At 42.6% G+C, this 27,434-nt stretch overlaps 1 protein-coding gene across 1 annotated transcript; it reads right to left on the reverse strand.

Annotated features, from left to right (window-relative positions):
• Positions 1 to 22,822: 22,822 nt before the first annotated feature.
• LOC126154982 (serine/threonine-protein phosphatase 6 regulatory ankyrin repeat subunit B-like) lies at positions 22,823 to 23,938 on the reverse strand. Its single transcript, XM_049916199.1, has one exon. The coding sequence runs from the start codon at positions 23,936 to 23,938 to the stop codon at positions 22,823 to 22,825; it is 1,116 nt and encodes a 371-aa protein (XP_049772156.1).
• Between the last annotated feature and the right edge of the window lie 3,496 nt (positions 23,939 to 27,434).

Below are 27,434 nucleotides of genomic sequence, written 5' to 3' on the forward strand. Positions count from 1 at the left end.
TTTCCTATCCTAGTTCTTGTAAAATAGTAACAAAAAAACTACAGTGCATGTGCACTTTATGTCATTTGTTAATATGATTTGTACTCATTGCGTATTCTTTTTGTGATTTCCTGATATTCTGCACTACAGTGCGTGTGCACTTATTTCATTTGTTAATATGATTTGTATTCATTGCGTATACATTTTGTGATTTGCTGATATATTCTGAACTACAGTGCGTGTGCGCTTTATGTTATTTGTTAATATGATTTGTACTCATTGCCTATACATTTTGTGATTTCCTGATATGTTCTGTACTACAGTGTGTGTGTACTTTCCCCATTTGTTAATATGTTTTGTACTCATTGTGTATACATTTTGTCATTGCTTCATATGTTCTGTACTCAGTGCATGTGCACTATATTTTATTTCATGTTCTGCACTTATATATATGTATATATTCTGCGATTGTAAACTTAGTTAATTAAGAAAAATTTGTTTCTCATGGCAAGTCCAATTGACTCACCATCGCTGCCAAATTTTTGCCCCCCAGTGGAGGGTTATGTAAGAGGTATGCGATGTATGCGCTGCCTGCAACAGGCAAGACTTAGGAGAGTCTCTGACCAGAGAGCAGTATGTAGTTAGTTGTTGCTAGTCGACAGTAGTCTACGTGAGTCGACAGTAGTCTGCGCGTGTCGGCGCGTGTCGGCTGTCTGCTCTGGTCGGGACTCTGGAGGATGAGTATTATTGTAGAAGGTAAAGAAGCAGCGTTGTGCATATCTAGTAATGTATGTTAACTGTCATCCAATTTCTTTCAAAAAATGCCCCAATAATAATTTTTATAATATAAAGTAATTTTAAAAAAGGCATACATTTCAATTTAAAGATTTTATTCAATGGATTATCTTTGCTTTCATGAATCACAAAGCATAGGCCAGTATTGCACGGAGCTGAGCCGAAAATTTTTTAGGTAAGAGCAGATATATTCGCAGTTTTTATTGAGGTAAGACTTTTTGCTTCTTTATTCAGAGTACAGGGCCATGGCGCAGCGTTGCTGTCGTCATAAAATTTACCAGCTTACTGTTTTTTTTTATTATTTCCGGGTTTAGGAATTGAATTTTGTGGTTACATTAAATGTGAATGCATTTCTGCACAGAGACTATAAATGGGAACCAATTTTGTTCAGACGTTACAATATTATAAAATTCATTTAATTACTATTTCCGTGGGGAGGTTACAGCCTTTAAAAGGAACCGTTCGGGGATATACCTTAAACGATTGAGAGAAACGAAGAAAAGCCTAAATATCAGTAATCGGAGGGGCATTTAAACGGCTGTCCACCCTATTCAATTTTACTTTCTATTCGTGCATTCCCTATACATTTCACTTTTTAACTTTAACTCATACTGAAACATTTTTTCTTACGCTTCTTACTTTATCCGGCACATTACTTTGTCATTCATACTGTTTTTGTTTGGTCTCATCAGTAACGTTTAACAATGTTCCGAAACTCGCACGATTAGACAGTGAGATATCAACCACTGTTTTGAAATTTATCACTGGTTTTCTTCTTCACTACTAATGCTGATCTTTGAAAATTCCGGTCTTGTTACGTGGTCAGTCTCACTCAATATATTTTGTGACTCTGCCTGTCAATGAACTACTTCTGCGACTTTGTACGTCAGGTATCATATTCACGAATAATAGTCTGTTGTTAAATTCTCAGAACGCTGCGAAATGTTTATTGTATCTCTGTCTTTGCCAGAATATTCATTATTAACTTTCTTCTGCTCTGCGTGCTATTCTGCATTCACTTGCCTCCTATATCAGACTAACATCATTTTCATAAAGTGATCCGCTACACATATGCCGTGGACATACCTTTCCCTGCGACCCTCGGACATCGACTGGTTCCGAACATTTCCAGTAACTGAAGTCCTCTTCCACGATGATCACTGGCTGGGCGTTTGACTTAAGCAAAATGAGGTGCATAGTGGGTCAGCTCACCTCAAAATAGAACAGAAAAAAATGATGTGATTCCCCAGTTTAGTCCCGCGAAACCTTATGTACATTGAACTATTGCATACCTGCCCATTGCTGTGGTGTCACTTCAGTCTCAAGTTGATACGGTATGTGCCATGACAGTTTACGGTCAACACTGAATCGGACAACGACACATTTTCTCAGATACTGTTTGTATGGGCTGTTTAATATTTGATACCGATACTGCGTAGTTATCAGGATGAAATAATATGTGTAGCACTACAGAAGGTGCGTTTGTGGATTTATGACCGCTGTAATGACATATATCGACTTAAAATTAAAGTACAGCAGATATTGTCTGGAATTGTTGGCTACAAAATTTCCTCGGCGTGGTTCGATTTTTGTAAATGGATTTCCTAGTACATTAACAGCATAGTCAATGAATTCAAATGTATTTGCGTGCGCACATTTGTACGTTTTTAGTGGACGGTCATCTTTCTACTGCGCGGCAGTGCCACATGGTAAAAATTGGTCCCGCTTATTACAGTTATCTCATAAACTGTTAGCAGCATGAAAAATGTCATTAGAGTTTTCTGAAGAATTCTTGGCGAGCTATTCGGAACTGCAATCATAATTTTTTTCGAAAATTGGCAAATAGTTTTTTAATTAGATTAAAATTTTTTCGAGTAATACGAGCAGTATTCATTTTTCTCGAATGGTGCCGTACTATACAAATTTTATACAGAGAGATCTAGAAGTAAAACATATCAATCAAGTATTATGAAAAGATGTACGTATATTTTTCGAAAGTCGGGTATCAACATCACAGGACTCAACAATATTCAGCAATAATTCCTTACGCCGATATCAGTCCTCATGGTTTTCATATACTGATATGCTATAATCAGAGCTGCTCCGTTACCGATTGGCAGACTGTCTGAAGATGCACAGGAAGCTTGGAATAAAAAGTCCCAGCGTTATCAAGGCGATTTTACAAATCAGTATTCCCGTGAGCAAGCGATCCATGTCGTATTTATCGGCTTCTTTCATCTTCGGATATATCTATCTCAGGAGCCCAGAAGGAGATAGACAAATGACACCTGTGGTAAAATATCTGCTTTTCGAACCGTCTCCCAGTGTACAACCCGACAGCGATCGTTCTGAAAGTAATAATGACACAAGCGACAAATGTGACTATGATTTCGATTAAGAAGTGTGAAATATTGAATAAAACATTTCATTATGGCAATTTCAGCTTATTTGTTATCAACGATCTCACAGAACTTTACACTCGAAGTTTTACTCGAATACGCTAAATTTTTGATCCGTCAAATTGGATCTACAATTTTTAATTTTATAATTCAGACATCTGATTCCTAATTAGCAACCTAAATAATCTGAAAAAATTTATTTTGTAGGAATTCATATTCATGTCCAGATTTTGAAGCGAGTTGGCCCTCTATTCGGTGCCAAAATTCGGGGATTTAACTGATTCGTTTCGAATTAATACACATTTGCGAACTATCGCTGGTATATATTATGTTCACAGATGTAGGTTTCGTTTACGTTACGTCAAATTTCACTTACCTTCAAGTCTATATAGCACCACGCACAGGAAACTCGAGACTGCTGGGGTTAATAAGGTCCCGATATTCCACGAATAACCTGAATACACTGATAATCCGAAATTTACTCTTATCTTTTCTACACTCCTGGAAATTGAAATAAGAACACCGTGAATTCATTGTCCCAGGAAGGGGAAACTTTATTGACACATTCCTGGGGTCAGATACATCACATGATCACACTGACAGAACCACAGGCACATAGACACAGGCAACAGAGCATGCACAATGTCGGCACTAGTACAGTGTATATCCACCTTTCGCAGCAATGCAGGCTGCTATTCTCCTATGGAGACGATCGTAGAGATGCTGGATGTAGTCCTGTGGAACGGCTTGCCATGCCATTTCCACCTGGCGCCTCAGTTGGACCAGCGTTCGTGCTGGACGTGCAGACCGCGTGAGACGACGCTTCATCCAGTCCCAAACATGCTCAATGGGGGACAGATCCGGAGATCTTGCTGGCCAGGGTAGTTGACTTACACCTTCTAGAGCACGTTGGGTAGCACGGGATACATGCGGACGTGCATTGTCCTGTTGGAACAGCAAGTTCCCTTGCCGGTCTAGGAATGGTAGAACGATGGGTTCGATGACAGTTTGGATGTACCGTGCACTATTCAGTGTCCCCTCGACGATCACCAGTGGTGTACGGCCAGTGTAGGAGATCGCTCCCCACACCATGATGCCGGGTGTTGGCCCTGTGTGCCTCGGTCGTATGCAGTCCTGATTGTGGCGCTCACCTGCACGGCGCCAAACACGCATACGACCATCATTGGCACCAAGGCAGAAGCGACTCTCATCGCTGAAGACGACACGTCTCCATTCGTCCCTCCATTCACGCCTGTCGCGACACCACTGGAGGCGGGCTGCACGATGTTGGGGCGTGAGCGGAAGACGGCCTAACGGTGTGCGGGACCGTAGCCCAGCTTCATGGAGACGGTTGCGAATGGTCCTCGCCGATACCCCAGGAGCAACAGTGTCCCTAATTTGCTGGGAAGTGGCGGTGCGGTCCCCTACGGCACTGCGTAGGATCCTACGGTCTTGGCGTGCATCCGTGCGTCGCTGCGGTCCGGTCCCAGGTCGACAGGCACGTGCACCTTCCGCCGACCACTGGCGACAACATCGATGTACTGTGGAGACCTCACGCCCCACGTGTTGAGCAATTCGGCGGTACGTCCACCCGGCCTCCCGCATGCCCACTATACGCCCTCGCTCAAAGTCCGTCAGCTGCACATACGGCTCACGTCCACGCTGTCGCGGCATGCTACCAGTGTTAAAGACTGCGATGGAGCTCCGTATGCCACGGCAAACTGGCTGACACTGACGGCGGCGGTGCACAAATGCTGCACAGCTAGCGCCATTCGACGGCCAACACCGCGGTTCCTGGTGTGTCCGCTGTGCCGTGCGTGTGATCATTGCTTGTACAGCCCTCTCGCAGTGTCCGGAGCAAGTGTGGTGGGTCTGACACACCGGTGTCAATGTGTTCTTTTTTCCATTTCCAGGAGTGTATTTAGAAACACGCTGCATGTAGCATTTGAAACCTTACTGCAGTGCTGTTCCGTATTATTCATTAGAAAATGGCAATTTGGTAATAAAATTTCGCTTAAATTCCAATGTATTTTGTACTGCTGGTTTTCAGTTCACTTTCTTAGCTGCTCAAATTCCAATTCGTAGGCGTCGTTACTTAACAATCTCTAGCATGTTTTCGTCAGCTACGTTTTCACAAACAGGAATTTGTTTTCTACGCTAAAATATTAAGTCTAATTATAACAGAGAACATCAGGCCTCTTTTTATCTGCAAGTAGCCTAATTATACACGGATACTCCGCACCCGAGAAATCGAGATTTCGCTGTATTCTTATCTTGTGATGATTCAGTGACCTTTTTTTAAGATTACACGATATCTGAATCATATTAAGCTCGAATTTTCAACTCACTGCTACGTGATATTTCTAAAGAGAAATGACTCACCTAGTTCTTGACCATTCTGCGACCCACGATCTTTTTCGTCTGATCTCCCCTCCACTGCTTAAACCGATTGTAGTTCCAGTAGACGAGTTTCTGATAAAAGAAGTAATAAATTTCTTCTGCTTTTGGCATACCTCCGATAGTTAACAATATATTAATAATATAACTTTCCTCCTTTTTCTTCTTCTGCTTCGTTAGGATCCTTCAGGATCACTTGTGGCTTGTTCTACACGTCTTCTTTCTTCCCAATACCTCTTCATTCCCTCGCTTCTTCTGTTTCTTTCTTCTTCTGTTAAGACGACTTCGATTTTGGTGTCCGGGCACTTGTGTCCATCCACCAACCCTTTATACTTCTCCCTGTCCTGTACTACTGCCTGCAGATTCCTTTCTTTTATTCCTACAGCCTTCCAGTCATATCTGTCTTCCTTCACCCAGATGTTTCCCCTACGACATGTTGTACTCCATATCTTCTTAGCCAACCTCTCTTTGTCCATCCTCATGATGTGCCCTACAAATCGTAACCTCCCCTTCCGTATCTCGCTCACATGGGTTCAATATTTTCATACAGTTCATGTCGTGTTCTGTGTATCCAGATATCCTCATGTTTTTTTGTGCCTCACATGTCTCTCAAGATTTTCCGCTCCTCCTTCAGCCGGCCGCGGTGGCCGAGTGGTTCTAGGCGCTTCACTCAGGAACCGCGCGACTGCTACGGAGGCAGGTTCGAATCCTGCCTCGGACATGGATGTGTGTGATGCCCTTTGGTTAGTTAGGTTTAAGTAGTTCTAAGTTCTAGGGGACTGATGACCTCAGATGTTAAGTCCCATAGTGCTCAGAGCCATTTGAATCATTTGAAGCTCATCCTTCATCTGTATACAAGCTCTCTTGCCTAGTGTGATCGTTTCTGATGCATACAGAGCATAATTTCTTTCAGTTGCTGTGTAATGTCGGAATGTGGCATTCCGTGACAGATATTTCTTCCCATATGTTGTTTTCATCGCATACCGAAGCCTCTGCAAAAGCTGTGCCTATCTACTGCGCTACTGTTGCTCTGTATGCCACCAGTTATCGTCTTCCCCAAGTAACAAAAACTGTTGACCTTCTCAACCACTTGGCCATCTATCTTCCGGTCAGAATCAGTGTTCAACGTCTTGGTCTTCTTATATACAATCTTTTCTGCTGTTCCGGCTAGATTTTTAGTGCTGTCTTTGCCTCTTCTTCTGTCTCTTTTAAGAGTGTCATGTCATCTGCGAATGCCAGGCAGTCCACTGTTGCATTATGTTTGACCTTGTACTCTATTTGCACACCTTTGATGTTCCTGTTACTGTTTAGTTGTCTCCACTGTCTCACTACTTCGTCCGAAACAGGCTAAATAAAATTGGTGACAGTCCGTCCCCTTGCCGGACTCCTGTTTTTATTTCGAAGCTGTCTGACAGCGTACTGCGATGCCTGATGCCGGCAGTAGTGTCGCTTAACGTTCACTTTATTAATGCATGTGTTGTAGCATACAGTCCTCTAACACATGAGGCAGAGTACTTCCGTCAACTGAATAGAAGGCCTTTTGGAAGTCCGCAAATGTCACTATTGTCTTTTTTCCTTTCCTGTGTCTATTACCCTTTTTATTCCAAATATCTGTTCTGTACAGTTGCTCCCTTTTTTAAAGCCACACTGGTACTCTCCTTTTGTCGGCCCCAGTTGCTCTTCAGCTCTGTTCAGCAAGATTCTCGACAAAACCTGCTTAAGAGAGGTGCCCCTGTAGGTACCCAGTATTTCCCGCTCCTTGTGTAGTGGTATCATAATGGCTTCTCTCCAGTTCATGGGTATTTTCTTATTTCTTCAGATATCCTTTATTATATTGTACATACTTATTTCTATTTCAGACCCACCCCACTTGATCTCTTCAGCACAGATACCATCATTGCCTGATACCTTGTTGTTTTTGAGATTTTTAATTACCTCTGCTACTTCTGCTCTGCAGGGTGCATTGTCTAGAATATCCTGACTTTCGTCCCTAGAGTACATTTTACTGACGGTGCTTCTGCATTCAGCAAATCCCTAAAATACCTAGCCATTTCCTCGCACACGTCTTTTTTGCCAATTTTTAATGTGCCATCTTGTCCTATTACGAAGAATTCTTTTGCCTCGAAGCCTTTAATTCTGCTCTTCACTTCTCTGAAAAAGACTCATGAGTTGTGTTTCTTGAAGGATGTGTTTGCTTCTTCAAGTTTCTGTTTCCATCTACTTCCCTTATAACTTTTAATAATATAATTAATAACATTAACAAGAAGGATAACAAACAATTTTAATTGACTTTGTGTAAAAAAGTAACTTGTGTCCTTGTATCTGTAGATATCAATGATAATAGTACTCACAGTAGAGCTCCTTTTGAAGTAGGTATACTATTTTCAAGCATTTGCAGAGTGTTTCCGCATTAGCGAAATACTTCATCATTTGCTCAACTGCCCTGATAAGCCTAATACTTCATAGCATTCTTCCTAGCATACTCTCAACACACGGTCTTCTACTATAAAAGATTATTTAACTGTCGTAAGCATTACGGTGCAACATTCTGTAATCTCTTCGACGTTTTACCTTATCTCGCTGTTCTATTTAAGTACTCGGTCATATCAGGCAGCAGCATTCTGGGGGCTATAATGGCTGGAGAAATCAGTGAGTATGTTCTCTAGAATCTTTGACATTCCATTTGAGCGTTTCCCCTTTAAAATTAACATTTGGGTCGTGTGGTCAGAGATTACATCCGTACATAACCTTCAGTCAAATGATCACGATTAGCGAGATACAAGGAATACTCTGACCTGTGGAAATATGTCAACACTCGCTTCACTGATATTTAAAAGTAAGGAAAATTTCAGGACGTCTAGACTGGGCGTCAAACTCTGATATTGAGTAACACGATTCCCAACTTTTGGCTTTATTCTTAGTGATGCGGTTACACTGTTCAGTGTTATGTGTAGTAGGGTAATGGGGCTCTCACCCCAATTTTGATATCAAACTGATTTGTAAATTAATTAAATTTACAAATTCATTGCCCTCACCCTCATACCACGCCAACCACTCCCACCCCCACTCCCACCTCCAGCCGAAGAACGTCATGTGTTTTTCTGAGCCTGCACGTGGGCCCCTGCCCCTGATATCGTAAGCTCCTTGTAAACTTTCTCCAACTTCCATGACTTTCCATACTGTTAACCTGTCCAAAACAAAGAGTTTGACGAGACAATGGAAATCCAGTGTGTCTGTTTCAGTGAGAGATATAACACAGCTACTCCGAGAAGGTATATAAAAAAACCGCTGAAGATCGACTTGACACATAACTTACGTTATTGTGCAACTTGTTCAAATATAACGTCAACCAGTTTTCATGCAACGTCTCCTCTGCGAAGGACTTCTCTCTTTAATCTGTTTCATAAATATCCTTTTTACTCACCTAACCGTCAGAGTACTTAGACCAAATGAACGACAACCTAGGACCATGGTGAATCAGTACTCTAAACTCTCCCTAGAGGTCATACGAAAATAATACTGTATGTTACCAATAAATTTATTCCAGAATGTCATCACGACTCCATTGCGCGGGTCTGCAGGCAAACTGCAACAGCAAAACATCTACTTTTCTGTAATGCCCAACACTGATGATGTTAGTCAGTCGAATGATATATCTTCAATCTACCAACAATGTTACATTATGTTGAGCAACTTGATACAGCTTCACTGAAAATATTCAGTAGGCTCAATAACTGAAAAGACACCATTTAATTGACCGGTAGAAAGCTTTTGGTCTAAGTATCTATCATAGAATTTTGTGCTAATAACCTTAAAAGAACTATTCCTTTAAAGAAACACTGAAATAAATGCTAATATCAAGAGCGCAGCTGTCTTTGTGGTACCTGTGATTTACCCCACATTTGTGTGTGTATCGTCATCGTTACAAGTACAGGCTTAATTAGGTGTCTGATAACAGCACGGTAATGTACGGAGATTACTCTGTTAATGGGTGTGCCGGTTCAGATCGTAGAGAATTACCTGTGTCAACTGCCGTGTCAGCGCGTTATCTGCTTCAACAACCCGCCATCAAACCCCACAGGCCCGTCTGTGGCAAGCATCTGTTTACAGTTACCACTCCAGCACTCGACATCTGCGCGCTGTATCATGTAGCTGCGCGAATTAATACTACGTCGTATAGTCATATTCATTGGTTAATAAAACTGCAGCGAGAGAAAGAAATGATTCGCCGTCCTTAGTTATATGAATGCGAAGTCATGAGCGGCGAAATCTTTTTCTTTCTTTTTATTGCGATTTGGTCCCTACCATCCATTTTCCACTGCCACTATGTATCCGAAACTCACAGAAAGTTAGCTTGGTAATTTTATGTCCTGCGTGTTAAGTTTAGGGAAGAGTGCGGGTGGAGGGGGGGGGAGGGGGGGAAGAAGCAGGGAAAGTCAAACGTTCCGCTGAATTAATTCAAGCCAGATACTTCATCAGGTAAAGGTGGTAGCCGGCAGCCACTTTGGTCTGATTAATGAACTACCCTTGCATTCATGTTAAATGACTCAGAGAAACCGCGAAAACCTACATGAGGAAGACCCAGCAAAGCAGTTCATTGAGATCTGCCAAGACGAAAACTTTCTTGATCCAGAAAAAGGTGGATCGGTATAGAAAGATGACAACTTCAGAAACGAACCAAGTCTCTTCTGCCCAACCCTACTCCCTGTTCTGCGCTCATAGGCAGCACACCGCACCTGGTACACGCGGCTCTCGGGGACCACAGCGCAGGTACTAACTTGAGTATGGGCTTATAACTGTCCGAAGCCGGTTGTGTGAAAAAAAAGTAATTTGCAACTGAAGCGGTATTTTGAACCTCTGCTATAATGCTCAGTTGTGGATGTTCTTCCAACAGAATTGTTTGGCTTAATTAAACTTTAGAATGAAAAAGAATTTTCTTTGAAAACCATTGTTTTTAAAATGATGAAAGATAATTGATGTTTAGTTTGTGTGTGTGTATGTGTGTGTGTGTGTGTGTGTGTGTGTGTGTGTGTGTGTGTGTGTGTGTGTGTGTTGTGTGTGTGTGTGCTACATGAATGATGAAGCAATTCCGGGTGAATACCATGTGCTACTTACAACTCAGTCACAAAAGCTAGTTACCCACACTTGTTACAAAATGTGCTTTCTCTTCACTACTGTTGTTCCTGGTGGCATTTGCCTCACCCACATCATGCATCCTCATTAGGAATTCACCTAGTTAAAATGTGTGCACTATACTTACTGTTTGTAAATCACTTGACTACTGGACACCTTACTCCTGAAATGACAGACGCTGTATGACTTCAAGCTGTTAACGCATTGTATCTGACCACTATAATAACAGCAATGATGATAATAATTCTGTGTACAGCACTATAGTGTTGTGCTGCCATTTAATTCATATATCTGTTTCAAAGTAGGTAATGAATCAATTTATGGTCTATTGCAGGAACTATCTGCAATTTGCAAAAGTCATTTTCACGAGATATTTAGCATTTTTTATGTGGTGTCACCGCCAGACACCACACTTGCTAGGTGGTAGCTTTTAAATCGGCCGCGGTCCGCTAGTATACGACGGACCCGCGTGTCGCCACTGTCAGTAATTGCAGACCGAGCGCCACCACGCGGCAGGTCTAGAGAGACGTACTAGCACTCGCCCCAGTTGTACAGCCGACGTTGCTAGCCATGGTTCACTGAGAATTACGCTCTCATTTGCCGAGGCGATAGTTAACATAGCCTTCAGCTACAGTTGCTACGACCTAGCAAGGCGCCGTATTCAATTGCTATAATACTTCTGTATCATCAAGAGCAATGTTCTACAAATGTGGATTAAAGTTAAGTATTCCAGAAGCTACGTACTTTTCTTTATAGCATTCATTACGTATCCTGTTTCAGACCTCACGCCAGACTGCTTGAGTTTAACGCGTGCATTTCGGCCTTCTCTAGCTATACAACATGTTACGTATGTCTTACTTTTACTTTCATAGATGTACAGTTCAAAGTACAAAGTATGTGTCTAATCGGTGGCCTGTGTGCGGTGCCAGTGACTTCCACCGAATGGTGTCATGCGTTAATGCTACTAATTGAGGAAAATAAGTAATTACTGATAACTTACGTAGTCTGTAGTGTCTCTCAAAAAATTTTGAAAATAATAATTATGTTTTAAAAATAATTTAGTTTAGGACTGAAACACAATCAACACTTTTGGATTTTTACCCCATAGAAAATCTGATTTTACCCGTCAGGGGGTAAATACCTCCAGGTTTGGAACCACTGACTATCGCGACAGCCCTTGCGGGCCAGGCCCTGTCACAAAGACCTTTGTGTGGGTGGACACGTGGTCAGTGCGTTGCTTTGGTCTCAGGGTTGCCCCCAGCACTCCTTTTAGACTCCGTCGACCTCGGGAACGTATGGCCTGTGGGCCCATCCTAGTGCATTTAGATCCGGGTTTGAAGCCGTTTCTCTTGCGTTTAAATCAACCGGCTGGCCGGGGTGGCCGAGCGGTTCTAGGCGCTACACTCTGTACCGCGCAACCGCTACGGTCGCAGGTTCGAATCCTGCCTCGGGCATGGATGTGTGTGATGTCCTTGGGTTAGTTAGGTTTAAGTAGTTGTAAGCTCTCGGGGACTGATGACCTCAGAAGTTAAGTCCCATAGTGCTCAGAGCCATTTGAACCACTTATATCAACCATGTTACCGATTGAACTAAGGCGGTCCCAACTCATTCTTCTAGTGTCGGTATACTTTGCTTTTATTACAGCGCAGCTCTTTAGGACACGGACAGTATTCATAAAATATTATAAAGAAAAGATAATCATTTTAAATAGAATATTGGGACTCCCCTGAAAACATATACCAAGTTCTCCCACTGAAATGCATCGACAGAAATTTTGGGAAGTCGGGACCCTTGACTTCAGATTAAGCTTATGAATGTTACAGATTACACAGCTAAAATGTAAAGCGCACAAATATTCATAATGACACTTTACCACTTGTTCTAATAACCAGTTTCATACTATTACTGCAATGTGCTTGAGTAAATTCCTTTCTCTATTTGTATAGTGGCGTTTTCTATTGTTTATCAAAATGTTGCATTAGATACAAAAAGTTAATGCTTTCCGCATACAGATATTAATAATTCTTACAAACAGCATTCAGTGCTAAGTTGCTTACATAAGACTAAGCAGTCGTCAAAACTCATTTCGCTGCACAATGACGTAGTTAGTGGTCTTTTCCATTGCGACTGAAAATTTTTTTTTTTTGTTTCTCTAGGGTAGAGATACACGTGCTTTCGTTACATGAAATTGTGCCGAATTTCGATTATTCCCGGTTTCTACTTCCCATGTTAGAAACGATTGAAAACTGGCTGAGAAACATATAAGATGAAGCAGGATGACAAGGCATAATTGCTGCATTTCATGGCAAGTGCATACATACTGATGAGCCAAAACATTATGACCACCTGCTTAATAGCTAAGTTGTCCGTCTTTAGAACGAAATACATCACTGACTCTCCATACAGATCCGACGGTTTGTTAGTAGATTTGTGGAGGTATGTGGAACGAGATGTCCATGCACAGGTCATGAATTCAGTAAACAACGGGCCACTGATTTGCACATACGGTGATGGTGCCCGATAGCGACCCAGATGGGTTCCATAGGATTTACATCAGGCGAATTTGGTTGCCGAAGCATCAACGTGAGTTCAGTATAACGCTTCTCAAACTAATGTAGCACGATTATGGCTCCGAGACATGGACAATTACACTGGTGAAAGATGATATCGGGGTCGGGGAAGATATCAAGCTTGAAAGGATGCAGGTGGTTCACAGCAGTCAGTGTGGCTTCCACTATTATCACAGATCCCAAGGAAGAGGAGGAGAATGTTTCCCATAGCATAATAAGGCTTCAACCAGCCTATGTCCGAGGCGCGCTGGACGTTCCGACGCGCCGTTCACCTCAATGACGGCGTTTGTGGAGACGAACATCGACATAGTGCAGCCAAAAAGGTGATTCATCCGAAGAAGCGACACGTTCCTAGATAACAGGACGCAGCATGTTATTCTCAATGGAGAGAAGTCTTCCGAAGTAAGAGTAATTTCAGGTGTGCCGCAGGGGAGTGTCATAGGACCGTTGCTATTCACAATATACATAAATGACCTGGTGGATGACATCGGAAGTTCACTGAGGCTTTTTGCAGATGATGCTGTGGTGTATCGAGAGGTTGTAACAATGGAAAATTGTACTGAAATGCAGGAGGATCTGCAGCGAATTGACGCATGGTGCAGGGAATGGCAACTGAATCTCAATGTAGACAAGTGTAATGTGCTGCGAATACACAGAAAGATAGATCCTTTATCATTTAGCTACAAAATAGCAGGTCAGCAACTGGAAGCAGTTAATACCATAAATTATCTGGGAGTACGCATTAGGAGTGATTTAAAATGGAATGATCATATAATGTTGATTGTCGGTAAAGCAGATGCCAGACTGAGATTCATTGGAAGAATCCTAAGGAAATGCAATCCGAAAACAAAGGAAGTAGGTTACAGTACGCTTGTTCGCCCACTGCTTGAATACTGCTCAGCAGTGTGGGATCCGTACCAGATAGGGTTATACAAGACATAGAGAAGATCCAACGGAGAGCAGCGCGCTTCGTTACAGGATCATTTAGTAATCGCGAAAGCGTTACGGAGATGATAGATAAACTCCAGTGGAAGACTCTGCAGGAGAGACGCTCAGTAGCTCGGTACGGGCTTTTGTCGAAGTTTCGAGAACATACCTTCACCGAAGAGTCAAGCAGTATATTGCTCCCTCCTACGTATATCTCGCGAAGAGACCATGAGGATAAAATCAGAGAGATTAGAGCCCACACAGAGGCATACCGACAATCCTTCTTTCCACGAACAATACGAGACTGGAATAGAAGGGAGAACCGATAGAGGTACTGAAGGTACCCTCCGCCACACACCGTCAGGTGGCTTGCGGAGTATGAATGTAGATGTAGATGTAGACGTTTCCACTGACCGACGGTCGAATCCCGATGGCCCCGTGGCCACTGCAATCGTATTTGAGGACGTCGTTGGGTCAACACTGAACACGCAGGAGTGCTCTGCTGCGGAGTTCGACAATGTAAGATGAACGGTGCACTCCGTAACACTTCTGCGTGCATTATCAGTGAGCACTTTCGGCAGGTATGTCACAGATCACCATCTATCCTACTTTATAAACCGCACGTTCTGTGAAGAGTCGTGGACGTCCAACCATTTGGCGCCTAATGGTAGTTTCACTGTCCTTCTCTCTCTTACCGTAGATGCTCACGGCAGTAGCACGTGAACATTCGACCAGCTTCGCCTTTTTCGAGACACTCATTCACAGGTTCTGCGTAATAATAATCTGCCCTTTTCTCAAAGTCGTGCATCTCAGTGGGTTTCACGTTTGCAGCCCATATCTTCTCAGGGTGTTTCTACGTCTATGTCTGCTCCGCTCACATACTTCTACTGTGTCACATGCCCGCAACGCTACCAGTTGGCATCCAAGGTAGTGATGGGCAGTGGTCATAATATTTTGATTTTTCAGTGTATAATGATAGTAGTAACATTTACTTAACTGGAGTAATGAGTGTATCAAACTAAAAATAAATAAATGATTTAAAAAAATAATAACATAAAAATCAGTCACTCCTTTAATCTGCTGAGGGTATGCTTCTGTGCAAATAGAGTGTGGTGTCTGCTATTTTGCATTCCAAATCGGTGTTAAGCTCACCAGCTGTAAATAAGAGCACATTATGTCGCATCTTGTACGTTAAAAGTCAGTGAACTTCAAAATGTGACAACAGGTTCTCTTTGCGTGCAGAGGACTGAGGTAATTTCAAAACGAGAAGATGCCTTTTTGGGGCGTAACTCCAGGAAACAGCTGTAAAACGAAGATACGTAACGAAAATCTCCATCATAAGGAAGTGATTGCAGAGGAAAAAGAGGGAAACTATGAGAAGAAAAAAATTAATTCCAAAAGAAGTGTGTGTGTGTGTGTGTGTGTGTGTGTGTGTGTGTGTGTGTGTGTGTGCGTGTGTGTGTGTGTGCGAGTGAGTGAGTGAGAGAGAGAGAGAGAACTGTCTCACTGATGGATCAAAATGTAAAGATAAGGCGGCGGGGAGATAGAGAAGACGATTAAATATAGAAGACTTTACAAAAGACGGAATTGATTTCTGGAAAGATGTAACTCCGGTGGATTCTTCTTTCACTGTTAAATCTCTATCCAAAAAAGTAAAGTGAGTTGAACCTGATTAAACCAAATTTCTTGGTCTAAGTATTCAAACTATGACTCTTCTTTAAGAGTATATTAATTTTAACAGTACCAAAAGTCCCCTTAGTATTTTTTTAACACGATCATCTCTTGCGGAGGTTCACCTGGTGTTTTTGAGTGATTACGTGATTAGGTAGATGACTGAAAGTACATGAGCTATAATCGGTGCTTGATTATGTCTGCGCATTGGCTTCACTCACGTGATAAACACGTTTCTTAGTGTTAGTTCCTGGAACCAGTGATGATAAAGAGGGAGGGTTGCGGGTACAGTTGATCTGAAAGTGAATTATCTTTACAGATTCCTGCTTCGCCAGATAGTAACTTTTGGTATGAAATAATACTTTATCGCTCTTAATTATCCACTACCGTCAAATTCCTTGTCGTTTGGTATACACATAATCAGTGGTGTTACATGAATCAGTGAGTAATGTAAGTTAGTTTCCGAAAATTTCGAGTGGTATACACGCTAATGAAAGCAGCAATCCTTGAGTGATTTTACTGTCACAATATGGGGTCAGGGAAGTTGCACAATTCCAGATTGGAATCATGGTACACATTACTGCTTCCCGTGAGTTAACTGTAAATTTTCAGCTCCTGCTTAGCGGAAGAATCGACACATCCCGTTCCTCCAGTTCCCTAAAGGCAACAAGTTTGAAACCTGTGCTCACTCTATTTCGGTGACAGGCGTTGCCATCTTCGGGAGGTACTCTGACATGAAACCCCTTGCGCGCAAGGATGCAAGTTCATCAATCTTTAGCAAGGCTCATTTGAAAGTATTGCGCTAACAATTATGACAGGAGAAATATTAGCCGCTAGTGACTCACCATATGCTTCAGGAGAGCGAAAGAAAGTGAGTGTCCGGGAGGGGCAGAGATCAAAGTTCTATGACATGTATGTATTATACTTCACAAAATAGACATCGTCGACATTCAAGAAATGTTGAAAACACAGCATTAACTTGCTTCATGAACACCGAATGAACACTGAAGTTAGCATCATTGAGGGCGAACTCCATGGACGTTACAAACCGTGCCGAGCGTTCAGCTAGGTATCCTTTCTTAAGGGAGGATGTAACGGAAAACCTACACATTTATTTAAAAAATCATTACAGCCATATTTATTAATGAACAAATCTAAAATTTTGTATGTGCACAGAAAAAGAACTGTGTTTTAATGGAAAAATATAATAAAATATACAGGATTAATATTTTGCCAGAAATTTGAATTTTTTATTTTTTATTATATTTTTTATAAAAATCCATACAACAATGCAATGCAATTAATCTGAAAATTTTATTGTAGTGTCCTGAGAAGCTTATAAGATCACTGAACTATAGTTATTGATTTATGGTACAAATTGTATCATTAATAGAGTTTTTATTTTTGCACATTTGAAATTAACTTTTTTTCTACATACTATCATCTAAAAATCAAAATGTAATTGCAGAATTTCGTATTTTTTAGTTCCAGGGAGACAGCAACACGTTTCGAACAGTTCCTGAAAATTTTATAGCGTTAGCGCGCATACTTTTTGAGGAAAGGCTTCTAATGACGTAAAAAATGTAAAACAGAGAAAATGAGGTTCAAAGATTTTCTTCTCATACTTCCATATGTAATAAGCTCACCTCAATTTTAAAATCCTTCATACTGATACACCTCATCCTCTAGGTTTCTCCTCTCTCGTCTTAGAATCTGCCTGGCCTGTATTTGCAGGTAAGACACTGACCTGTTAGCTTTTTTGACCCTGCTCTCGTCTATGGTGTAAAATGCTTTTGCTGTAAACGCACCAGGATCTATGCCAGCTCTCTTCATCACTTCAACTCTACCATTATTTCCGTTATTGTAACATAAAACTGCATCATAGACACCTATTTTGAGTACTTCAAGTCCACAGAATGTCCTTTTGAGAATCAATCCTAATTAAATTATTGAGGCTCTCATTTGCATTTTGTGTCTTTCCGTGAAGACACTTCCTCAATAAATCAGGGTTTGCAAAAAACCTGAATGTGGGCTTAATTACATTCATAACAGGTTCTGGTAATGAGTGTTTATGTGAATACGCGTCATTTCTGTTGTTGAACTTACACCAATCATCATTCGAACACAGATTGTGTATTGGTGTTTGGTCAGTGGATAGTTTCTGGAAAAAAATTGCCCCCACAGCATGCCTCATTGCCTCTAAATTACATGTGTTTTTCGTTATAGCTCACCCATAATATAACCGAAGAGAATCAATTTCTTTCAGAGTAAGCTTGCCTTTTCCTCCTAGTGGTTTTCCATCCTCAAGTACTTCACCTTTCTTCTCTTTCAGCAAGCGACGATTCCTACCACCAAACCTCTTTTGGATCTGGTCAGCATATTCTAACTTTTCTATTGTTGTATTCTACGGATTTTTATCTGTTGTAGTTTTGAACGAAGAGGAGTCCCCATCACCGAGGTATTTAGTATATCTAACTCCATACTAGTTCTACTACAAGGATTGCCCTGAAAATAATGCACCGCATATTTCTTCTTCAACAATTGTTTATTGAACATAATGAGAAATACACACACAAAAGAACGGTGTCTTGTTTACACACCCTATTTTTTCACGTAATCTCCATCTCGTTCTATGGCCTTCCTCCAGCGCGAAAGAACGGCGTATATGCCGTGTCGGTACCAATCCTTGTCCTGGTGGCGGAGCCAGCGCTTCATTGTGTGAATCACCTCCTCATCGTACTCAAAATGGAAATAGGAGAAATGTCTGCTAAAGGAACAGCCAAACGACTGGTCCAGCAATACTTTTTCCGATGTACTTTGCAGTTGTTGGTGGTCTCACTGAGGTGAGATGCCGCCAGATGGTGGTAGCTTGCTCTGGTGTGACTCATGTTTGACACAGGCATATGTCAGGGACATACACCTCTTCCCTCCTTGCGTCCGCGTCTCGGAATGACTTGCCACTGCTCAAAATTTTACTTCCTCTATCTTGTGACAATTACTCTAACATGACAGTGTCATATTACAACACGTTTTTCAACTTTTAAGTAGGTTAAGTGTAGCTAGATAGCAGCAGCTATTGCCCAAACAAGAATATAGCGATGGTCCATCCATGAAACCTGTGCGTTGATGGCAACATTATCCTGAACAATTGCAAAGATTAGTTCAACTACACTACGGATCTCCTGCACAGAATAGCTTAAATATGCCACAAGGAAACCTTTCAACTTAAATTTGAAGACTAGGACTCTGTCAACAAACTTTTCTGTTCTGTTGGAAGACAGGTGAAAATGAAACCTGCTGAGTAGTGTACACCTGTCCGTATAGTGCTTAAGAAAGAGATATCCAAGTGCAAATCATTTTTCGTCTAGTGTTCACCGAATTACCGCTGCGAGTTCTTCTGAATGAGTCAGTATTGTCAACAACAAATCCCACAATGAAATAAATGTATAAGAATGAACGAGTGAGAATTCCAAAATACCTGAGTAATGGCCTACACAAAATGGTCTCAAACTGACACTACAGATCTTTCTTACAGTTCTTTTCTGGACTAAGAATACTCTTGGTGGGTGTACAAAGTATCTCTAGTGATTTCAACTACATTTTCCTGTATTATGGATAACAGTGACAAATAACTGTCAAATGTCGAGTACTGACATGTCATGTACGAGTTTATGGGGAAAAATGGGAAAATATGATACATGAAAAGCTATTAAAAAGTAGTCTCAAAGGTCAAAGGTCTTCCTGGCCAATGGAAGGAGCTTTGGATCCTTGAGAGTCACATAGGTTGGTTCTCCATCACTGGAGATAGCAAATTACTAAACAAAAAAATTTCCCTTTTGTTTAGTAGGTTTCAGCATTTTAACAGTGGATAAGTAAAAAATTGTTCGTTCATAAGGAAGCCACATGTTACACATACACCTTAAACAATATATTTGTTCAATTTCAGAAGCTCATAAAACTTTTCATTATCTTACATGTTTTAACATACATCGTCACTGGCAGTCAATGTTCCAGACAGCTCCCTTCTTATGCTAGAATCGTAGTCTGTGAATACAGAAACGAACAAAAAGAATTGAAGTAAGAGCCAGAGCTATAGTACATCTTTGACAGAACCTCCAAAACCATCTGGGTAGGACTATTGAAATCTGAGCTAATGTAATTTCAATTTTATACAACTGGCAAATGAAGTATTGTACCAAGCATGCGTCATCCACGCACTCCTAAAATGTTGTCCTGTGTTTACATTATTTACATTGTGAACAGCAAGTTAAATATTACAGTTTAGGCTAGAGTTTCATAGAGTTAAGGCAGACTGTCAAATAGAATGAAGACTTAACACAGAAATTACATTTAGTATCTAACCCTCCAATCTACAAAAGAAACAGAGAAAGCTACCAAATTCCAAAGCGGATGCTAATGAACTGAAAAAATGCAGTAATAAATATAATAGCAGAAAAAATAGTGCAGAGGAGTAATCCCGGGACAACACTGAAGCATTGACGTTGCATTAGAAGAAATAATGTGCTAAAAAGTATATGGTCACAATATATATTTCTAATATGCGACACTTCGACGGTTATTTTGCCATTAGTACTGCTTGTCACGTCAAGCAGCACCTCATTTGGCCTATCAAGGCTGAGATGACCTGGACTGTCCCATCCCAGCAAGTGTCACTCATGGGACCAATCACTGATGGGACGCTGTACGATTATTGAAAACGATGTGTATGTACATAAAACTGCTTGTTATCGGACTGCAGACTAGAATCGTATGCCACTTCTACGAATTTTTACTAGAACGCAGATGGTATACCTATTCAGCATTGTGCCAGACTTATCGTTATTTTTGCTGAAACTTACTTCTGGAAATTAATGGACCATCCCTTCAGGCAACGTTTCATATTTCACCTCAGTACGAGTTTCCACAATTTGTTTCTGTGATCTCCAAACTTTTCTTCTAAGCTCCAGTTACTCAGGTGGTGCTACATAGGGTGTAACGGGCATAAGTTCGAGGACTTTTATATTGATACCTTAATACAAACACACTGATGTGTGTTGACCATTTTACTTTTTAGTCAAATAGACTTCCCACAAACACATCATGAACTTTGCTACCTGATGTTTGTCATACAAGCACCATTAACGTAAGTGGACTACCCCTGTCAGTATACACTCACCGTTTTGCATCGACGTATCCACACTTCAGCACCAGACTTGCTGCCCAGGCTAACTGAAATTAATAGAGTGCTCTTGCAAGATGTACTTGGAGGGACTAACCACCCTAAAAATATACAACTTGTAATGGCTATAATTATTACTCTGCAAATGATGTAACGTTGTTCAGTACACCATCCTTAATTAAGAATAGAAATATGTGCATATAGACCCATTAAACAGAGTATGTTCAAATTTGTTATATTAAACCTTCTTTAAACGTCTGTAACTGAGTTAAACAATCGGAATGACACTGCATAAATGTAAGTTTGGCGTCAGTTATACTTGCCTTAATAAAAAAGCATAGTGATGAAGGAGACAAACTGCAGCAGTCGAAGTCTGATGTAGGGAATAGCACGTAATTTTCAGTGCAACCAATTGTCAAATATATAAAACAGTTCTGATTTATTCTTTTGTCTCAGATGCACGTTTCTAAATAAATGACATGTTTAGACCTCTCAGAATAATATTGAGATCACTTCAGTACTTCATAAGAGGTTCTCACGCAGCAGTGGCAGGTTAGTGACAGGAGCTAACAGTTCAGGAGAGGATCCACTCAGATCGAAACGTATTATGTATTTAAAATGTCCAGATGCCACTGAATTATAAATAGGAGTTGCTGTTCTCTCGTTCCAAATGTGTTAGCTATAATGATAAATGTAAAGTATTTCAGCTAAAGAGGTGTCTATACTCTTCATTGTTTGGTTACATGTAAGCTAAACAATTCCTGAAAATTGTTGCATGACTTAAATACCTTGGAGTATGAATGTAATAAAATTTAAAGTTGAATGCCTAGATAATACTAATCATTTTATGGCCGATGGTGTACTATGATTCAAGGGAAGAATCCAAGGATAAATAGTTCAGTCGTAAGTGAGGTAATTTAAGAAACATTCGGTCGACCGATATTTGAGTATTCCTCTTCAGTCTGGAATTCATATCAGTTGCATTGGTGAAGGAAACAGAGAAGATCCAGAGGAGCACAATGCGTTACGTCACACTTTCATTGAGCAGCAGCAAGAGCCTCACGGAGGTACTCATCAAACTCCAGTGGCAGACGCTAGAAGAGAGGTGTTGTGCTTTACGGTGCAGTTTACCATTAAAATCCCGAAGGCAGAAGGGCAAACCAACATATTAGTTCGTCCTACAAGATCGCAAAAGGACCATGACGATAAATGAAGTGGTACGAAAGCTCACGAACAGTAGGTTTGTCTTGCTCCATTCATGCATGAAACAGTAGTAGGGGAAGTAGTGGTGGGTTGGGTTGTTTTGAGGTCATCGGTGTCATCGGATCAGGAAAGGAAGTCGGCCGTGCCCTTTCGAAGGAACCATCCAGGAATTTTCCTGGAGCGATTTAGAGAAATCACGGAAAACCTAAATCAGGATGGCTGGACACGGGATTGAACCATTATCCTCCCGAATGCGAGTCCAGTGTGCTAGCCACTGCGCCACCTCGCTCGGTAATGGTGGTACATGTAGCATGGCGGATTGCACAGTATAGATGTGAATGTAGAACAAATTTTTATAGATCACAGAAACTGATTCACTATATACAGTGGATGTCCAAAGCACAATTACTTAGGAAGAAGATATGTTTCTAGATCAAGCAGTAGTTGAACAGAAACCACAATGGGTCATACAGTCCAGTGGTGTATGGGAAAGGGAGGTGAAGAACCGCATCATCCGTATGTGCAACGCTCCATTTCTGTAGACAAGAGGTGGAAGATCGCGCACGTGGTCAGTGCGGCGCGAGCCGCAGGCACCTGAGGACGTCCTTGTAGCCGAGCTGGCGCGCGAGGTCGGCGGGCGTCCGGCCGGCGGCGTCGGCGACGTCGGGGCTGGCGCCGGCGCGCAGCAGCGCCGCGACGGCGGCGGCGGAGCCCCTGGCGACGGCGCGGTGCAGCGGCGTCTGGCCCTGGTCGTCGCGCGGGTCCGGCGCGGCCCCCGCCGCCAGCAGCAGCCGCGCCACCGGCACGTTGTCGGTGCGCACCGCGTAGTGCAGCGCCGTCGAGCCGCTCGAGTCGGCCGCGTCCAGGTCGGCGCCGGCGTCGACGAGCGCCGCCGTGGTGGCGGGCCGGCCGCGCGCCGCCGCCACGTGCAGCGCGGTGTTGCCGTGCCGGTCGCTGCCGTTGGGGTCGAGGCCCGCGGCCAGCAGCGTGCGCACCACCGTCGCGCTGCCGTTGAGCGTCGCCCAGTGCAGGTGCGGCCACTCGCCCGGCTTCACCACCGTCTTCACGGTCGGCAGCATCTGGCGGACGGCTTCCACGTTGCCCGCCTCGGCCGCGAAGATAACCTTGTATATGGACCACTGCATGCAGCCACTCAGTTGGAGGGTGCTGTTGGCGGCAGCGTGGCCGCACTCCTGGGCTAGGTGAGTGGCCGTCTTTCCGTCGCAGTCCTTGGCGCAGACGTTGGCGCCGTGCTCGATCAGCACGTGGATGCACACGATGGCGTCGTTCTCGGCAGCAGCGTGCAGCGCCGTCCGCCCCCGCAGGTCGGTGGCCTCCACGTCGGCCCCGGCGCCCAGCAGGATCCTCACGGCCGCGTTGCGCCGGTTCGAGGCCGCCACTTGCAGCGCCGTCGAGCCGTACGAGTCCAGCATCGCCTCCACCAGCGACAGGTCCACAGACAGTGCGAAGTTCAGCAGGGACACGTACCCCGACTCGCAAGCTGCCCTCATTATTTGGGCGGCACTTTCCTCGTTGCGGAGTTTCTTCTTTGTAGTTGTGAGGTCCTGTTGTGGGACACCAGCTTGCAACAACAAATCCACCCAATACCAGGCGTTCGTCTCCTCAGCAAACCGCAGTGGCGTCCACTTCAGTACGTCTTCCACCGTCGGATCCTTCTGGGTCATTTTCATTTGCCAATCTTCCTGACAGCATAAAATTACATAACACACAATGCAGGCTTTCACGGCCAGTATTTCCGTCCTTGGCAGTTTTATTGCATGGGCCTAAGACTGTAGTCTAAGTTATACGTCTGAGCCTAACGTTTCGTCTTCTAATGCTTGACACATCGTCACATGCTATAAAAACATAGTAGCTTGTAACTGGAAAAATTTCAGCAAGTTTCAGTCTCAGTAGGTGGCGTGATGAAAACATACACACATACAGGGTACTGGGAAATCCCCATTAGAAATTGCTAGGGCTTGTAGAGTGGACTGAGTACATTATGTTTTGAATAGGAATCAGTGTCCGAAAATATCATCCAATGTCACAGCGTCAAACTTATCGTCGTCGCCTCCAGTAATCGTATGTATACAGGATGAATCATCTAAATATTGCACAGCAAATATTGCGGAAATGGGAAGTGTTACTGATATACGGTTTTAACAGAATGGATTGCCATCAGGGTCTCGTATTGTTAGCCAAGAAACACATTGTAATAATACTTAGGGGCTTGTGTATTTCTTGAGAGCATTGCGACTTGTTGGTTAGTTAGTGTGTGACAGTCTAACCAGTAGGTCGTCAGTATGCGATGGGATTTACCAATCCAGCAAAAGCCGACATGCTCATGATGAAGACTGTAGCAAGAATGCAGTTCGTTCTTCTACAGAGTATGTGGCAAGATATACCAAACGACGTCGACCATTTGGACAGTTATTTATCAAGTTCTTCAGCCAGTTACGTGCAAGTGGTAGTGTAACACCGAAACAGCGTAACAGAAGAAAACAAGTGACGACAGAAGAGGGGGAAGTTAAAGTTTTTGCTGCTGTTGCAGTTTATCCGCACGTTAGTGCCGTCGCAATCGCATGAGGAAGCGGCATGAGTCAGTCACGTGCCCAATGCTATCTTCATTGACATAGGTTCCATCCAAGTCACATTTCCCTCCATCGAGAGTTTCAAGGAAACTATTATCAGATCCATGTTAACTTCAGTATGTGGGAGTCAAGACAGAATACTCCAGATGTATCAAGTATCTTGTTTAGTGATGAAACCACATTTACCAATCAGGACCATGTAAACCGCTCAAACAAGCACTATTGGTCTGGTGACAATCCCCGTTGGCTTCATTAGGTGGAACGTCAGCTTCCATGGAGTGTAAATGTGCAGTGTGGGATAGTGAACCATCAGCTCATAGGCCCATTTGTCATAGACGGAACACTGAACGCCCACAAGTATCAGTCTCCTAACAGATAATCTTCACAGATGCTAGAAGACGTTTCTCTGCAGCCTACGAGGAACCTGTGGTACCAATACCATCACTGTTCAGCCCATATTATACGAAGTACTACAGCATGTCTTCACTAACGGCTTCCAAATCGTTGGACTGGAAGGAAAGGACCTCTACCCTGGCCAACCCTTTCCCAGGATTTGATGTGTCTAGAGTTTTTTTTTTTCTGTGGGGAAAGCTGAAAGACGTACCATCTACGCGCGACGATATGCAACGATGTATTATTGCAGCCTGCTCGCACATCTCCGCTGAAAAACTAGCATGTATGTAGCAGTCATTCCATACGGACTGTAAGCGTATATTTCCGCTGCTGGTGGTCATTTTGAACCCAACCTGTGATGTTTAGTTGTCTCGTTACTAGGCAGAATGCACGTAACTAGTGTATGCACTTCTGTTGTACTCCAGTGTGTGCTACCATAGGTATTACACAAGTGTCGGTGTGAGGACTTTTCAAACTACTGTATCTCGTAAATGACTTACACTCGAATCCTGCAAAAGCACCACTGACATTTTAATTTACCCTGATTTTAATTTGTTACTGCTGATAGGCATTGTTCCATTTAATAAAGTGTATATGTGCACAAAATTATACTTTCTAAGTACTATTACAATCTGTTGATTGGCTAACAATACGAGTCTCTGACTGACAATCCATTTTGTGAAAACCGCACATTTCCTCATTATTTGCGGTGCAAGTTTTAGGTGATTCACCTTGTATGCAGGGTGATTCCGTGTTGATGCTACAAACTTTCTACGATTATGGAGCAGGATAAATGTATCAATATGAAGTAAGGGTCTCTGTACTGCAAACGAATGAGTCGAAAGTTATAACCGAAAACAGTTCTGATACCTCTGACAGTGGAATATATGTACAGGTACTGTTACTGCTGATATTGTGTGTAAGGAGACTTTCAGAGATGGTAGTACGGACAAAAACAGGAAAAAAATCCGGTAAACATAGTCTCTAAAATCTATGCTTGAGAAGCTATGAGCACTTGTTCATCTTCGCTACTACAAAACACAGCTCTTCTACTGAACAAGTGCTCATAGCTCTGAAGGTATGCATTTTAGAGCCATGTTTACTGGACATTTTTTCTTGTTCTGGTACATGCTACCGCCTCTGAAAGTTACCTACCTACAGTCTCAGCAACAACAGTACCGGTAAATGTATTCCACCGTCAGAGGTATCAGAACGGTTCTAGATATTAACTTTCGACTTCTTCGTTTCCGTTTCAGGAACTCTTACTCCATACTGATACATTTATCCTTCTCCATCACCCTAGAAAGTTTGTAACATCATCATCGGGTAACCCTGTAGATGCAAACATTTACAGGCGCTACAGCCTATAACTTTGACGCTCTGTAGCGTCGTTGGATGACGTTTCCGGATATGGATTATGTATTCACTCACTTCTACAAGTCCTAGATGTCTGTAACGAGAATTTCCGAACACCTTGTACATGTATGCATGGTTTCTCTAATGTTGGACATGTCAGACAGAAGAGACACCATATACAGGGTGAGTCACCTAACGTTACCGCTGGATATATTTCGTAAACCACATCAAATTCTGACGAACCGATTCCACAGACCGAACGTGAGGAGAGGGGCTAGTGTAATTGGTTAATACAAACCATACAAAAATGCACGGAAGTATGTTTTTTAACACAAACCTACGTTTATTTTAAATGGAACCACGTTAGTTTTGTTAGCACATCTGAACGTATAAACAAATACGTAATCAGTGCCGTTTGTTGCATTGTAAAATGTTAATTACATCCGGAGATATTGTAACCTAAAGTTGACGCTTGAAACCTCCGACGTTCAGTTGCGTGTTGTAACAAACACGGGCCACGGTCGGCGAGCAGCATCTGCAGGAACATATTTACGATGACGACCGTGTTTACGAGTGTGGCTGTAGTGCACTGTTGTGGCTTGGTCTAGCTGTCGCAGTGTCCGCATGTAGCGCTTGCTGCTATTGTTATTCTGCATTCGTCTCCGCACGCAGACCAACTGTAGTACACCGTGTTACCAGACGTCTGTGGTAGTGTAGTGTTGTAGGAACTGTGACCATGGTGTATTCGAACTCTGAAAAGGCGGAGATGATACTCATCTATGGCGAGTGTCGACGAAATGCAGCTGAAGCCTGTAGGGTGTATGCCGAACGGCACCCGGAC

The sequence above is a fragment of the Schistocerca cancellata genome, chromosome 2 (assembly GCF_023864275.1).
Source record: "Schistocerca cancellata isolate TAMUIC-IGC-003103 chromosome 2, iqSchCanc2.1, whole genome shotgun sequence".
Classification (NCBI taxonomy): domain Eukaryota; kingdom Metazoa; phylum Arthropoda; class Insecta; order Orthoptera; family Acrididae; genus Schistocerca; species Schistocerca cancellata.

Bases quoted from the DNA above. Each gene is read 5' to 3' on its own strand.
- LOC126154982 (XM_049916199.1), bottom strand. From the start codon at position 23,938: ATGACCCAGAAGGATCCGACGGTGGAAGACGTACTGAAGTGGACGCCA.